Source organism: Leptonotus elevatus, chromosome 17 (genome assembly GCF_054856555.1).
Source record: "Leptonotus elevatus isolate MCC_2025b chromosome 17, RoL_Lele_1.0, whole genome shotgun sequence".
Classification (NCBI taxonomy): domain Eukaryota; kingdom Metazoa; phylum Chordata; class Actinopteri; order Syngnathiformes; family Syngnathidae; genus Leptonotus; species Leptonotus elevatus.
The window spans coordinates 10203166-10216282 of NC_141255.1; the positions used below are offsets into that span (position 1 = coordinate 10203166).

Below are 13117 nucleotides of genomic sequence, written 5' to 3' on the forward strand. Positions count from 1 at the left end.
ATGAAGGGGAGGGAGAATGGAATGGGAGATCCTGGAATCTGACAAGATATCAAAACATCAGACAACAGAAACTGTGTTTCCACGGTTACAAATCACTTGACTTACCGATTGTCAGCTCGGTCAGATTTGGAATCTGAAATATAATTTTCACGTTAGAGAGGTAAAGACAATTGATTGATATCACAACGTATGATTACCTCATCGCTGTCAGTGGCCGCATCTGGAAGAAAAATGACTTATTTCACATTTGTGGCCATTTAGGAAGAGTGCAAAGCAAAGTCTTTACCTGCGTTTACCACTTTGTAAATTTTATAGGCTTGAAAAGGTGTCTCTTTGGTGCCATCAAACTGGAGCTGAAACTCTTTACTCTTGTTCAGTGCACAACGCAGGTTCGCTTTCCACGTGGCTGGATCCGGATCGTCCACACCTTCTTGAAATTTGCCCGTTTCAAGTGCCCACGCCTGCAGGACAGGTAGGGAAAAGCGCTTACTCACTGAATGTGTTAGAGTAGGAAACAAAAGTAAACGCATGAAGAGGAAGTCATCACGTCAACTGTTTTCAAACAGGAAGTTCATGTTCAAAGAAACAGAAGTGAAACTTTTTGTTGTTGGGCTTGTTTTATGTGATATCTTTGTTTTTACATTCAACACAGAAACAAGCAAAATGAACAAATGAGAGCATGTTGGGAGTCACAACGGGGATCACCCAGACCTTAAAGACGGTGTTTTCCCCTTGACACGTTGGCATGCTGCGCGTGGCGTGTTTCCATGGGATCTGGAACAGTCGGCGAGCCGAATCGACCCAATGAAGACCGGGAAAACAGCCGCTGTCCACTTGAGCCAGGAGCCAAGGTTTCAAGCGCACTCTTCGGGGTTGGACGGTCATGCTTAGGCACTTGTAGTCCCGGGGATCATCAGCAGGTGGTCATCATGGTAACGTGGATCCCTGATGGGAATTGTTGAATTTTCTCATCACATGACCGTCCTGTACCCCTTTAGTTTCAGTAAGAATGTCTGTATTTTCATGTGATATTACTTTTGTGACTTATTTGTGTTAAGTAGACTTAAATATCAGAGTTTGGCATTTAGGTGGAATGGAAAGCTTTTTAGAACAACAGACGACTCACCTGTTCCCGGCGTTGTTTTGGTACCAGTCTGCTTCTTATTCAGTTTGTGCCCCGTTAAAAAAGGTTCCTTCCTCATCAGCTGGCAATAAACTAACACGAGAAAGGGCTTCTGCACATAAAGTGAACTGAGCTCAAGTGTCTTTTGCTACACACCAATACCAACTACATCCTGTAAGAGATTCACACACCATCAAAATAAGAGCTCCTCTCAATAAACATGTCAAGGAAATGCATGTTGGTCAACCGTGTTGTGATGACATCATCCTTGTTTGATTCTCACAAGATAATTTTTGTTCAACCCAATTATTATTATTTTTTTTTGCAATAATATGTTCTATGCAGCCCCACTAGTCTAAATATGGTATTCTGGTTAATATTGCGTATAGTTGAATATGAGTAAAGCAGCAAAATCCAGTTGTTTATATCCATTTCAGGGCGTGGCCATTTTGCCACTTGCTTCCAACTGAAGATTACATCAATGTTGCTCAGGTCTCAAGTAACAGCCAATCACAGCAGAGCTTCAGAAAACAGGTGAGCTGTGATTGGTCGTTGCTGAGCCCTGAGCAACATTGATGTCATCTTCAGTCGACAGCAAGTGGCAAAATGGCCGCCCCCTGAGATGGATAAAAACGGCTGGATGTTACTTCATATTCCACAAATGTAATATTATTGCAAAAAATAATAATAATAATTGGGTTAATGAGGTAACATATAACATATTATTATCAATAAATGTTGACTTCCACTTTAATGCAAACCAACTAGTTGCAAATTGGCAATGAACAAACACACTTGAACGGTTAATACACTTTGTGACGTTTTATTTGTAGTGTTGACATAATTCACTACAAGTGCAAGCACTCAGGAACTCATAAGCACACTTAGAAACATGTAGCCGGGGAGTGCATGTGGTGCATTAAGAGCATCAAGTAAAAAGTCACCTGCTGAACACACTCAGGTGTGAATCCTCTCGCGGATGATCGACAGGATGTTCAAATCCAACGGGAGAGAATCTTGTGAAAGACGTTTCGGAACTCTGTGTTGAAAGCCGTGTAGATGACAGGGTTGACGGCGCTGTTGACGTAGCCAAGCCACGTTACTACCGAGATGAGGGTCGGGCTGACCGTGCACCAGCCGCAAAACACTTTGGTGACATGGACCACAAAAAATGGCGTCCAGCAGGCCAGAAAGGCTCCTGGAGGGAAAAATAAAAGCACACTCAGTGGGAAGTACAACTGTTTTGTCGTTGGACAACCATCAACATAGATCAGGAACTTTACTGTCAAAAGAGACATTTTAGGCCAAATAAATAAAATTTAAAAAATTGTCTGGAGGTGCAAAACATTTGAACATTGCGATGAAACAAACAGTTAGAGTTAGTCTAATGTACTGAAGGCCCAATAGCTAATTAGAACTAAACCATATCAGAAAAATATTCCGCTTTTGGATTTTTTCTGCCTTTTTTGCTAGAATTTTTTTTGTATTTATTTTTTATGGCAATTTTGTCATTTTATGGTCATTTTCAGGGTTTCTTCTTTTGCTTTTAGACATTTTATAGTTAAAATTTTAACGGGTTTTTTTGTGCTTTAAAAAAAATCCAACTTTTTTGAGCAATTATTTTCTGCCGTTTAAAAAAAATTTGAATTCTCTGACATTTTTGGCAATTTCATAGAATTTTATGGTAATTATCTGCTTTTACTTTTTGGCCATTTTATGGTCACTTTTTTGTACGTTTTTAGGTAATTTCATTTTTTCTGACAACTTAAAAATGTGGGATCTGTCATTTTTAAAATCTAAATAATTAATTAATTTAAACATTTAATCTAAAAAAAAATATATATATATATATATATAAGAAAACATTAATTTGTACTCGTTAATTATTTATTTTATTTTTTGGGGACATGTGGCTCCAGAGTTGCAGACCTCTGTCATAGATGATCAATTTCAAAGATTCACAGACAAACTCAGGTCTGCTACGATGTGCAGCATGTAATAATTGAAAAAGTCGAGCCAATAGACTTTCTCTTTCGTTTCCGCAATGAATCATATCTTGATCATAATCTGTCTCCGGTTTTGAAACTCACCCACGACAACAGGCAGGACCTTCATGGCCTTGCGTTCCCTCCTACTGACCCTGCTGGCCTTTCTGCTTCTCATCACGGTCTTGGGCCGGTTCCGTTGTCCTTCCCTCCTTTGCGTGCAGGCTTCCCCATCTGACACGCTGTCCGTCAAGGATTTGCCGTGGCACAGAGCCAGGACGAGCGTCGAGCAGAAGGAACGGCGGTGACAGGGATCTTTCAACGGCGTGCGAGACCTCCGCCGCCGCAGGCCCCGAAACATCCAAAAATAGAGCAGAAGCATGACGGGACACGGCACAAAAAAGGAGCAGACTGACGAGTACACCACAAAACGGTCGTCCTCCAATTTGCACATGCTCAAGTCTCGACCCGGCACTTGGTTCATTCCAAAGATGACCGGACTGGCCACACCCAGTGACAGGACCCAAGTGGCAGCAATGAGGCCCAGCTGCCTGCTACTGAACTGGTTCTGGTTGTACTTCAGGGGGACCAGAACTGCGATGCACCTAAGACCCAAAACACATTTTGAGTTTGAGCATCCGACTTGGTTAGCTTCCTGCTCAATTTATTGGGTCCAAGGTGAGAGGGGAGCTGACCACCTTTCAGTCACTGGACTCGACATGCATGATTTAACATTTAGACTTTAGTCTCACCCCCCTAAACACCTTTTCATGTTTACTGGCCTCACCTGTCCACACTGATGGCGCACAGGTTGAAGATGGAGGCAGTGCACAACATGACGTCCATGGTCATGAGAGCATCACACAGGGTCGCCCCCAGCGTCCACTTGCCTCCCAAAAACTGAAAGACAAACAAAAACCCTCTTGGTTGTCTTGGACCTCGTACGCTATTATCATGATCGGGTCTAAACATCCTCACAAAAGTCACTGACCTCCGAATAGGCGAAGAGCGGCAGTACCAGCAGTGCCAAAAGCAGGTCGGCGGCGGACATGCTGATGATGAAGTAGTTGGTGGCGGTCTGGAGAGAGCGCTCAGTGAGCACGCTCACACACACCAGGATATTGCCCAGGACCACCAGCAGGATCAGGAGGACGCCGAGGATCAGGGCCACGTAGTTGTACTTCATCAAGGGGCTCTCTCTATCAGATGTTGCGCCGTCCATCTCAAATTCTGCAAGTGCACATGTAGGAGTCAGCAACCATGACTCTCAAGTTCGTTCTCCTCTCCAGAGTCTCGCATGTTTGCATACGTCACCGGTTGATAGCTACGGATGCTTTCCAGATGTTTCGCTAAAGCACATTTGACACCCTTATTTCCTTTTCCTCCCATCATCTCACCGGCATGATAACAAAAACAACATTCTGTGTTTGCCAAGGAATTCAATTGTCTCACTTGAAAACACGAGCAGAAATCAATCATATCAATCACAGAAAATCAGCACATTTGATTGATAAGAAAAGCATATTGTTGCATTATTTCATATCTGACTGTTAGATAATGATCTTGCCCAGTGCAAACCAGTAAATACACCCTGGAGTTTAAGTTGTGACAGGGGAACGTAAACAAGCAAATAAGTGAAAGTGAAACTCACCTGGACATGAAAGATGTGACGGAAAGCTGCTGCTCCTTCTCGCCTTCGGCTGTCAACAAACATTCTCCCTTTCTTGTCATGTTGAAACTCGCTGATTGGAGGATGGTCCGTGTCCCTGGCTCTCTGATTGGCTGATTGTCACTCTCTCTTTCCTCAATGGGCATCCGCTTGAAGCGGTCCTCAGATGTTTTTCTTTTATTGTATAACCAGTATAAGCTTATAACCGTGGACTGTTATAAGGATGCGGCTTTGAGGATTTCATGCATCTCCACGTGATAAGGTCATTACTTTTCTCATGAAGAGGATAAAGTTGCTGCTCATCATCATCACTTGTAAAAAATGTCAAACAGGAAGTTTCTCAACTCCATTTATTTGAATTTTCTTACACTCACACTATCATTCCATATTTAGTAAATGTTCCTGCTCTTAGTGAAGCCCCCCCATTTACAATCTATTTAGCACACGCACGCACGCACGCACGCTTTGGCTGAATCAATCAATCGTTATTAATCACAAACAAACGGATGAGCACAAGCTTTTCCAACATACAAACGTTGCTATGCCAACTAACAAGACAGCAATAAAGCTTTTGTGCCTGCAGCGGCATGACTGAGATGAGTAAGAGGCCAAAGGCAAAGAAGAGGTCACCCGGGATCATTTTTTTCCAAATCCTTCCGAGTCGGCTGTGGACCCGCCAGCCGTTTCGTCCCCAGTTTGAAGCCTGGAGCTGAGGTCTGTGATGGCGCAGGTGGGCAGGAAACAGCCCTGCATCGATATGCTGTTGGGGTGAGTCAAAAGGTCAGACTCCAAGATGGGCAAGCTCCAAATGTCAACAAAAATAAACAGATACAAAAGAGAACAGCATTTCTTTCTACTAACCCTTGAATACGACCATCGTTCATTATTGTCAAGTTTAATGTTTTTGGTTCAAGGTTTGCCGTGTCCTCTGATGTCCCGTTTGACATGTTCAACGTAACGTTTGATACCAAGCCTGGTGTGTCCTGTGATGTCAAGTTGGAAGAAATGCTGAGGAGAAACATCCAAGTTGGAAGTTGTTGATGTGAAGGGTTAGAATTTGCGTGTTTAAACTGACCGTGCTGAGTCTGCTAGTGTCTGGTTGACGTTCTCATAAGACACCAACCTGCAAGATAAGAATAAAATACAAAGTTGAACACATAAACGTGAAAAACAAGGTAACAAAAAAATCAATAAACGGAAAGTAACTTCTGTCTACTGCAATGACGACAGAACGTCAACTCACTGCGACTTATTTTGGTTGGGCAGCTGTTGAATCTCCATGTCTCTTCTTTATAAAAAAGAAAATCTCAAGTCAGACCTGCAAGTCCCGCCTTGAGCAGGTCCCACCTGTCTAATGTCTCACCTGGTCGGCCGTTGGGGCGGACGAGCTTCAACGCACATCAACGTCGTCGCAAACACAAGCAGCCACTTCATGTCTCCACCAGCACAAGCCAACATGGACTCTTGCTGGCGCTCCACTTTTTAGAACTGAGGTCACACCGTCACGTGTTCTTACCTTATCATCCATCCGCTTCTGCCAGGCCAAAGGTCTGCTGAAGGTCACAGAATCAATATTTGTTGCTTGAGTTTACCGGGAACATCGAACTTTTATTCCATTGGAAACAACGTAAGCATGTATTTTTAGTACTATTGAATTTTGATTGTTAATTCCTAAGAAGATTGTCAATCTTGAAAGCAACTTTATTTTCCTTTTGTTGTCAGATTTCGTCTTTCCTTGTCATAAGACCAGCATTCCATCAGTACATGCAAAAAAGTCTCACACGGACAGACCACATACGTCGCTTTTGTATTTTAAAACGTGGACGGAAAGAAAATGTCCTGGACCAACGTAGAGATTAGATATATGACCACTAGGGGGCGCCTTCGACAACATGAAGACAGAGCCGTAGATAAGAGTCGCCATCTTGAACCGGTAGTGCCCATTTTTGTAACAAAAATATTTACAAATGCGTAATTCCGTTCACTTGTATTAGAGTAACTGTGTTTGGCTCCAATAAATTAATCTTAACTCGTCCAATTATTTTGTTACAAACGTCGAAATTGAGTAAAGCCCTGGATGCAGAGCAGTTAAAGGCGCGGCTAAACCTTTGGTAGAGCTAAACGTTTGACTCCACCCACACGGATTCTTGACGGACCTCTGAGCGCCTTTTTTTTGGTTAAATTATTTCCTTGGCGGCTTTAATGATGCGCAGTCTTATGATCGTAAGCTTATTGTTTTATTTTAATGAACATCGAAAACGCCAAACTGACCAAAACCCAACAAAATACTAACCTTTTAAGTTTAACCTTGCCAGTAAGATGAATTCTCGCGGTATTTTCTGTGAGTTCACAAACTGCGGAGAATACATCTTGTACCGCTCCCGCTGATACATTTGCAGCCGATCTTTTTTCGGTCGGACCAATCACGCATTGTTTAGGCAGGACGTAATCAATAAGCGCCGATGGCGGGGGGAAAAAACAAACCTAACAGACGAATGGATGCTGCAATTAATTATGTTCTCGCAGCATTACTCACCGTTTCCTTGTTCAATATGAACAGCGAGAGGAGTTTCGTGCATTTTTATCTGGTAAAGATGTTTGTGCAAAGAAAAATATCCACAAACAAGTTGGTCACAACATTGATCAGACTTTATAATAATTTAAGACAACATATTGAATCACACAACACCTTTTCACTTCATGGGAAGCAGCAAACACGAAAGAGCAAATATTTTAACGTTGGAGTATTTGACTTTTCATCGGAAGTCTTCAGCCGAGAACATGCCCTTGGCCCGGCGCAGGATGGAGTCCTTGGAAGCATCATAAGGGTGCTCCTTGGACGGGATCTCCAACACGGCTGGGATGGACTGCATGTGTGCGTCGATGGCGTGTCGGATCATTTCGGCGATGAATTGGTTGATGAGGATGATGCCGATGTCGTTGCGAGCCAGGAAACTCCTAACACCCAAAAAAACACAAATCCTCATCACACACTTGACAAAAGCCAACTGCACTGTATACATCACATACAAGTAAACATGTTGAAATGTTCATTACTCTGCTTCATTTTCATGCGGAATGGATGATTCTTGTGACGACACCAATTACGGAGAAATATTCTATGAATAAACGCGGCCCTTACTTGAAGGTCTCCTCGATCTCCGTGATGCTCGTGTCCTTCTCCACCACCAAGAAATTCGGTTTACGGTTCTTGTTGAGTTCACCGATGCCACCGAGGAGAAATCCGGTGCAAGTGTCCTCATCGCCGATTACGGCGATCAGCTTCCCACGGCCGGCCATCGCGAACACCAAGATTAAAAACGGGATGAAGTCAAACACAAACTGCAAAAACAAAAACGGCTCCCAAAATGACGAGCGATCAGTCGCAGATCATGTGACAGTCGGCTGACTAGCACTTCCGTTGCGTGTCACCTGAGCGTACGCGGGCGCCCCTGCTGCTCGGAAGCCGTCAGACGACTTTCTTTCTGAAGCAAGAAACCGAGCGAAAACATTTTTTTTAATTGTTTTTATTATGCAAACAAATAAGATAATCCCCCAACTTCTCCCAAACGCTACATTATCATTTGAAGCAGTTCACAATCGACATTTGTCCGATAACAGGAGAATTAGATCAAAATTTGAAATTAAATACCTCTTACCTCACCAGAGATGCTGATTAAAATACCCTGGTGGATGACGGGGGATATTTAGGGAAGATATTCACATGCCGACATGTTTTTGGAATGTGGGAGGATAGTAGATGGCGGTAATACGCTTTTGTTATACACACATGATATTATTTTTAGATACGCCAAATTGTTTCCCCCTTCTTCTTCACACAGTGAATTTTAAAAGAAAACAGAACTGCTGCGTAGTAGTCGTTCGATCGTTCAGTTTGTTTGAATGAGTGTTATCGACTTGCGAGACCAATCTTGCTTTTTCCGATGCTTGTGAAGCACTCACGATCACGTGAAACACCCGGAAGTGACAGCAGGTCTCGCAGAAGTGTAAATAGGAGGAAGAAGATGGTGGGTTACCAGCGACAAGTCACTTTTTAGCGTTGAATGGCGACATTTCACGTCCAAATGTGCCACTGTGTGTTGTTTAATGTCCACTGAGTCAGTTTGTGTCATTACAGACGACTGCGGGTTTGGAGCGGATCCCGGACCAGCTTGGTTATCTAGTCATCAGCGAGGACGGAGTTTTGGCTGTGAGTGATCACATTCAGCGACTATTTCACCTTTTTCTCTCTCTCTCACTTTCTATGACTCAGTAACTTGTAGTCTACGTGATCACTGATTCTGGCCGCGGTGAGCTACCGACTACGTCTGCCATTGGGACACGTTCTAGTCCTTAAATTATTATTTTTTAAATTCAGAAATATGCCATCGAAGTAAACATTCACGATGGAAAATTTTCACAACGGTATCACTGACTGTATGTATAAAGTCGTGTGTATGCCATGACAGCTCTGATGTTGCACTATTGACTTGGTGGGAGTCGAGGAATACGATGTGTTAATTAATTTTGCATCTGATAGTCTTCAGGTGAGCTGGAAAATGATGAGCACACAGCTGGCGTGATGATGCAGATGGTTCGCACGGCCAGTCGCTTCCGGTTGGCGGGATCGGCCGACGTGCCCTTTAAACGCATGTCAGGTAGCACATACCCACAATCTCACTCTCGCTCCTAGTGTGACTGACTTCTTGTCTTTTCTTCAGTTATCTTGGAGGACTTTGTTTTCACCGTGACCGTTTCGGGTCAGAAGGTTTTTGTGGTCAAACGTCAACACAACCAGCAGGAACCAATCAGCGTTTAGAGTTACCAATCCAAAGTGATGTCATGTTTTCAATAAAATGTTCAACTTTTTACAGTGCTCCTGTTTGATGATCAATAAAATAAGTGATTTGGTCACACAACTAACTCCTCATGCAAAGAAATAAGACAATCCCAAAGAAAACCGCATTTATTGCATTTCACAATGATGAGGCCTTGGGGTCATGGCGCAATGGCTACGAACCCCGTCCCTCTCCTCACATAACATCCTGTCACATGACTGAGTAAAAACATGCGTAGGAAAACAAACACGAGGAACGCAAGAAGAGAAAAACGGGAGTCCGAGAAGTAGCCTCCAGCTGACATTTTTATAACTTAAAAAAAAAGAGAGAAGAAGAAACAGTCCTGTGAAATTTCACACCTCCTTGTCCCGCTGCCACTTCCTGTTTTGTGTGTGCCGTCTATTGCTTGGCGAGCTCGTTGGACAGCCAGTCAAGGCCTTCGTAGAGGCCTGTCCCCTGAGTGGCACAGGTGGCCTGCATGTACCACTGAGTACGGGCAGATAAGAGGGTTAGACCGGGTCACAAACGAATACCGACATTGTATCGACGACGGCGCGATACGTACAGTGCGGCCACGCAGATTGTTCAGGCCCAGTTTCTCGGTGAGATCGCTGGCGGTCATGGCGTTGGGAAGATCTTGTTTGTTGGCGAACACCAATAGCACGGCGTCCTTCAGGTCGTCCTCCTGGACCTGCGGACGCAACAGCGACATCAGTCACACGGCTCGTCTCGTCACATCACCCGCGCGTTTGGCTCGCTAACCATCTTTCCAAGCTCTTCAGCCGACTCCAACACTCGCTCTCGGTCGTTGCTGTCCACCACGAAGATCAGACCCTGCGAGTGCAAATGAGGAGTTTAGTTTGGTCCTCCGACCAAGGCCTTCAAATGCCCGACTATCTTATATTTTCTAAGATTGTCCTGGAAGATGATCTGTCTCAGATGTGTGAAGTCCCAAAGTGTCAGAAAGGAGTTGGGCCGCCATCTTAAATGTGTTCAATGTTTACCAGTAAAGTCTTCATGCGTGTGGGACCTATGACAATCAAAGAAGCACCTTGACTGACATAAGTGACCAGAAATAACACAAAATGCTTGAACTCTAACTCAGACTCATGTCCTCCTTAATGTGTTTTACTTTTTTTTGTAAATTATTATTATTTTTACAACGCTCACACCTCAGGCATGAAATCGGGTTAGGGGTGAAAAATGTGAGGACTAGGACCAAAATTTTGGTCGCTAATATCAAATCGGGATGGGGGTAAGGGATGGCGAGTTTTAATGTTCGTGTTAATGTGTTCCATAAAGATTTTATGGCGTAAAAAAAAAATGTTTGCAAAAATGCGAATGACTTTGCTACATTTATCCGACCGTGGATGGCTGTTGAAAAAACAGCATGTGCTGCATTCAAGTAGGGATGAGTACCTTTCGCATTTAAACCGGTGTGGTTCCAATTGTTGGTGCTAGGGTTTCGATACCGGTACTGAACAATAATAATTTTCGGTACTTTTGTTCTGTTGTTTGTGGTAATAAATGTTAACTTACTTAACAATAAAATATATATTTTTTAAATGAAACAGTCATTTTTCATTAAATAAAATCAAAGTCAGATTAATGATGCTTTACTATATGTCAGATTTTCTGACAACTAATAAAACATAATTAATTTAAAACACATGAGCCAAAGAGGATGTAAAAAAATTTTTTTTCAAATTGAGATATAACAGTAATAAAGTATAAGTAATACCATAAATAAATATTAAAATTTAAGTGGAAAGCAAAGTTCAATACAATGAACAACAAATAACTAAATTAAGCAGTAATACAACAACAGACGATGAATAATTGCATTATAGCATGATTCAAATCGGTGGGTTTAGACGGACATGGGTGGGGGGGATAACCAGAGAGTCAGTTCATCAGTTCACCGATTTTGGATTAAAAACGGCGAAAGGTGAGGGATTTTCATGCCTGACACCTGCTGTCCTCCTGGGAAACACTCGGGTAACATCAGCGAATATGGGTGCAACATATGTGGCGATAATGAAGGCTGACTAACCTGTGTGTTTTGGAAGTAATGTCTCCAGAGAGGTCGAATTTTGTCCTGGCCGCCAACATCCCAAACGGTGAAGCAGATGTTCTTGTACTCCACCGTCTCCACATTGAAACCTGAAATATGAGGAAAAACCTGGATGCGATCAAGTGGACTTTTTCCATTTCCTGTTGCGCTTGTCGTCATTAAAGGGTAACTCAACGGGAAGTCAGACTCTTGCTCCATATCCCTCACTAAGATTTGAAATCGGTGCTCGAAGCGGGTGTTGCCTGGAGGGCCGCTGGGTTGCGAATGGGAAGAGGGTTGGGCGTGGTCTGGCTGTGATTGACAGCAGCAACTCGCTAAGGTGTTGACGAGACTGAGCCGGTGGGTGGCGGGGCGACTACATCACAATCCGCAAATGACGTAGTCTGTAACTTCTCGTGTAATGAGAGGACACACAGCCAAATTGTGTTTATCTCAGTGTTTAACCTTAAGATGGCACCAAACACTTTTTTTTTTTGCCCCAAATTCAAATTTTCAACAAACATGCACTAAAATGTCAAAATAATGACCAGGACATGGAGACACCAGTTTATCAGCAAAAAAAAAAGTTGATTTAGTGTTGAGTTACCCTTTAAGATGGCGGGCAAACAGGCATCCATCCCTGTTTGACTTTGGATGAGAGGCGGCGTACACCCAACTCACGACTAGTCGCAAGCCAATAGCAAGGTGCAAACAAGCAATCCCACACACAATTTCACAAACCCATGGATCATTTCTTGCTTGGAATACCCAGAGAAACATTCAAACTAATCAACCAAACGTGATGACGTCAGGCGCCTGCTTACCGATAGTCGGAATGGTGGTGACAATCTCCCCCAGTTTGAGTTTGTACAAAATGGTCGTTTTTCCAGCTGCGTCCAAGCCCACTGTCACGGCAGCAAAACACAAAAGTCAGCAAGGGCTTCAAGGAAAACACATGAAAACGCCACAAGCAAGCACGTTCAAGTATTTTGACAGCTAACCCCGGCTCGTTCTATAGCATGTGGAGGGTCGTGTTGTTAGCTGCCGGCTGCTGCTTGACATTCGGATTGAGAAAACGTGTGAAAATCAAAAGATAAAATGAAACTAGCGGCAGTGCCGCTGGCTTCCAAAGCTTAACAGCTCGTCAGCTAGCGAGTTAGCTCAGTTTAGCTTTTGCTAGCTTAGCGGCGCTCACCCATCAGGATTCTCATCTGTTTCTTGCCGAAGAACCTGGCGAACAACGCCGAGATAGTCAGGCCCATTTTGACTCGAGCGTCGCAAAAGAGTTTGTCTTCAGTCGAGGTGAGATGGGCGCTCTTCGCGTTCGGCTTCGGCCAATGGTCCAACCGTGAGACCGAAACTTGCTGGAAGCTCGGACCTCTTCTTCGTCTCCTACTTCCTCCTTCCTGCTCCTCGGTGCCACGTCCAGGACAACGCGGAACAAATGAC

The 13117-nt window shown here is 43.6% G+C and overlaps 5 protein-coding genes across 5 annotated transcripts in view; 1 reads left to right on the forward strand and 4 right to left on the reverse strand.

The window, feature by feature from the left end:
• irf5 (interferon regulatory factor 5) overlaps positions 1 to 1272 on the reverse strand; it is a 3164-nt gene extending 1892 nt beyond the window's left edge. Inside the window, exons 1-6 of the mRNA XM_086060108.1 lie at positions 1127 to 1272; positions 712 to 945; positions 287 to 461; positions 198 to 220; positions 106 to 133; positions 1 to 38 (exon numbers count right to left, since the gene is read on the reverse strand). The exon at positions 1 to 38 is cut by the window's left edge and continues 136 nt beyond it. Of these exons, the coding sequence (XP_085916234.1) occupies positions 1 to 38; positions 106 to 133; positions 198 to 220; positions 287 to 461; positions 712 to 885 (438 nt within the window). The 5' untranslated portion in view covers positions 886 to 945; positions 1127 to 1272. The remainder of the gene's footprint in view (positions 39 to 105; positions 134 to 197; positions 221 to 286; positions 462 to 711; positions 946 to 1126) is intronic.
• Positions 1273 to 1932: 660 nt separating this feature from the next.
• drd4-rs (dopamine receptor D4 related sequence) lies at positions 1933 to 6839 on the reverse strand. Its single transcript, XM_086060109.1, has 8 exons — positions 6141 to 6839; positions 6021 to 6065; positions 5853 to 5900; positions 5639 to 5785; positions 4100 to 5537; positions 3896 to 4008; positions 3214 to 3713; positions 1933 to 2321 (listed from the first exon to the last, which is right to left on the reverse strand). Exons 5-8 carry the CDS (start codon positions 4328 to 4330, stop codon positions 2119 to 2121), a joined length of 1047 nt encoding a protein of 348 aa, XP_085916235.1. The 5' UTR covers positions 4331 to 5537; positions 5639 to 5785; positions 5853 to 5900; positions 6021 to 6065; positions 6141 to 6839; the 3' UTR covers positions 1933 to 2118.
• Positions 6840 to 7408: 569 nt separating this feature from the next.
• On the reverse strand, positions 7409 to 8188 carry atp6v1f (ATPase H+ transporting V1 subunit F). Its single transcript, XM_086060112.1, has 2 exons — positions 7920 to 8188; positions 7409 to 7735 (listed from the first exon to the last, which is right to left on the reverse strand). Exons 1-2 carry the CDS (start codon positions 8075 to 8077, stop codon positions 7534 to 7536), a joined length of 360 nt encoding a protein of 119 aa, XP_085916238.1. The 5' UTR covers positions 8078 to 8188; the 3' UTR covers positions 7409 to 7533.
• A 518-nt stretch (positions 8189 to 8706) lies between these two features.
• lamtor4 (late endosomal/lysosomal adaptor, MAPK and MTOR activator 4) lies at positions 8707 to 9646 on the forward strand. The gene is made up of 4 exons (XM_086060111.1): positions 8707 to 8805; positions 8916 to 8987; positions 9318 to 9435; positions 9499 to 9646. Exons 1-4 carry the CDS (start codon positions 8722 to 8724, stop codon positions 9594 to 9596), a joined length of 372 nt encoding a protein of 123 aa, XP_085916237.1. The 5' UTR covers positions 8707 to 8721; the 3' UTR covers positions 9597 to 9646.
• Positions 9647 to 9727: 81 nt separating this feature from the next.
• LOC147159739 (ADP-ribosylation factor 4) lies at positions 9728 to 13111 on the reverse strand. The gene is made up of 6 exons (XM_086060110.1): positions 12864 to 13111; positions 12493 to 12573; positions 11669 to 11778; positions 10378 to 10449; positions 10181 to 10306; positions 9728 to 10101 (listed from the first exon to the last, which is right to left on the reverse strand). Exons 1-6 carry the CDS (start codon positions 12928 to 12930, stop codon positions 10015 to 10017), a joined length of 543 nt encoding a protein of 180 aa, XP_085916236.1. The 5' UTR covers positions 12931 to 13111; the 3' UTR covers positions 9728 to 10014.
• Positions 13112 to 13117: the final 6 nt, after the last annotated feature.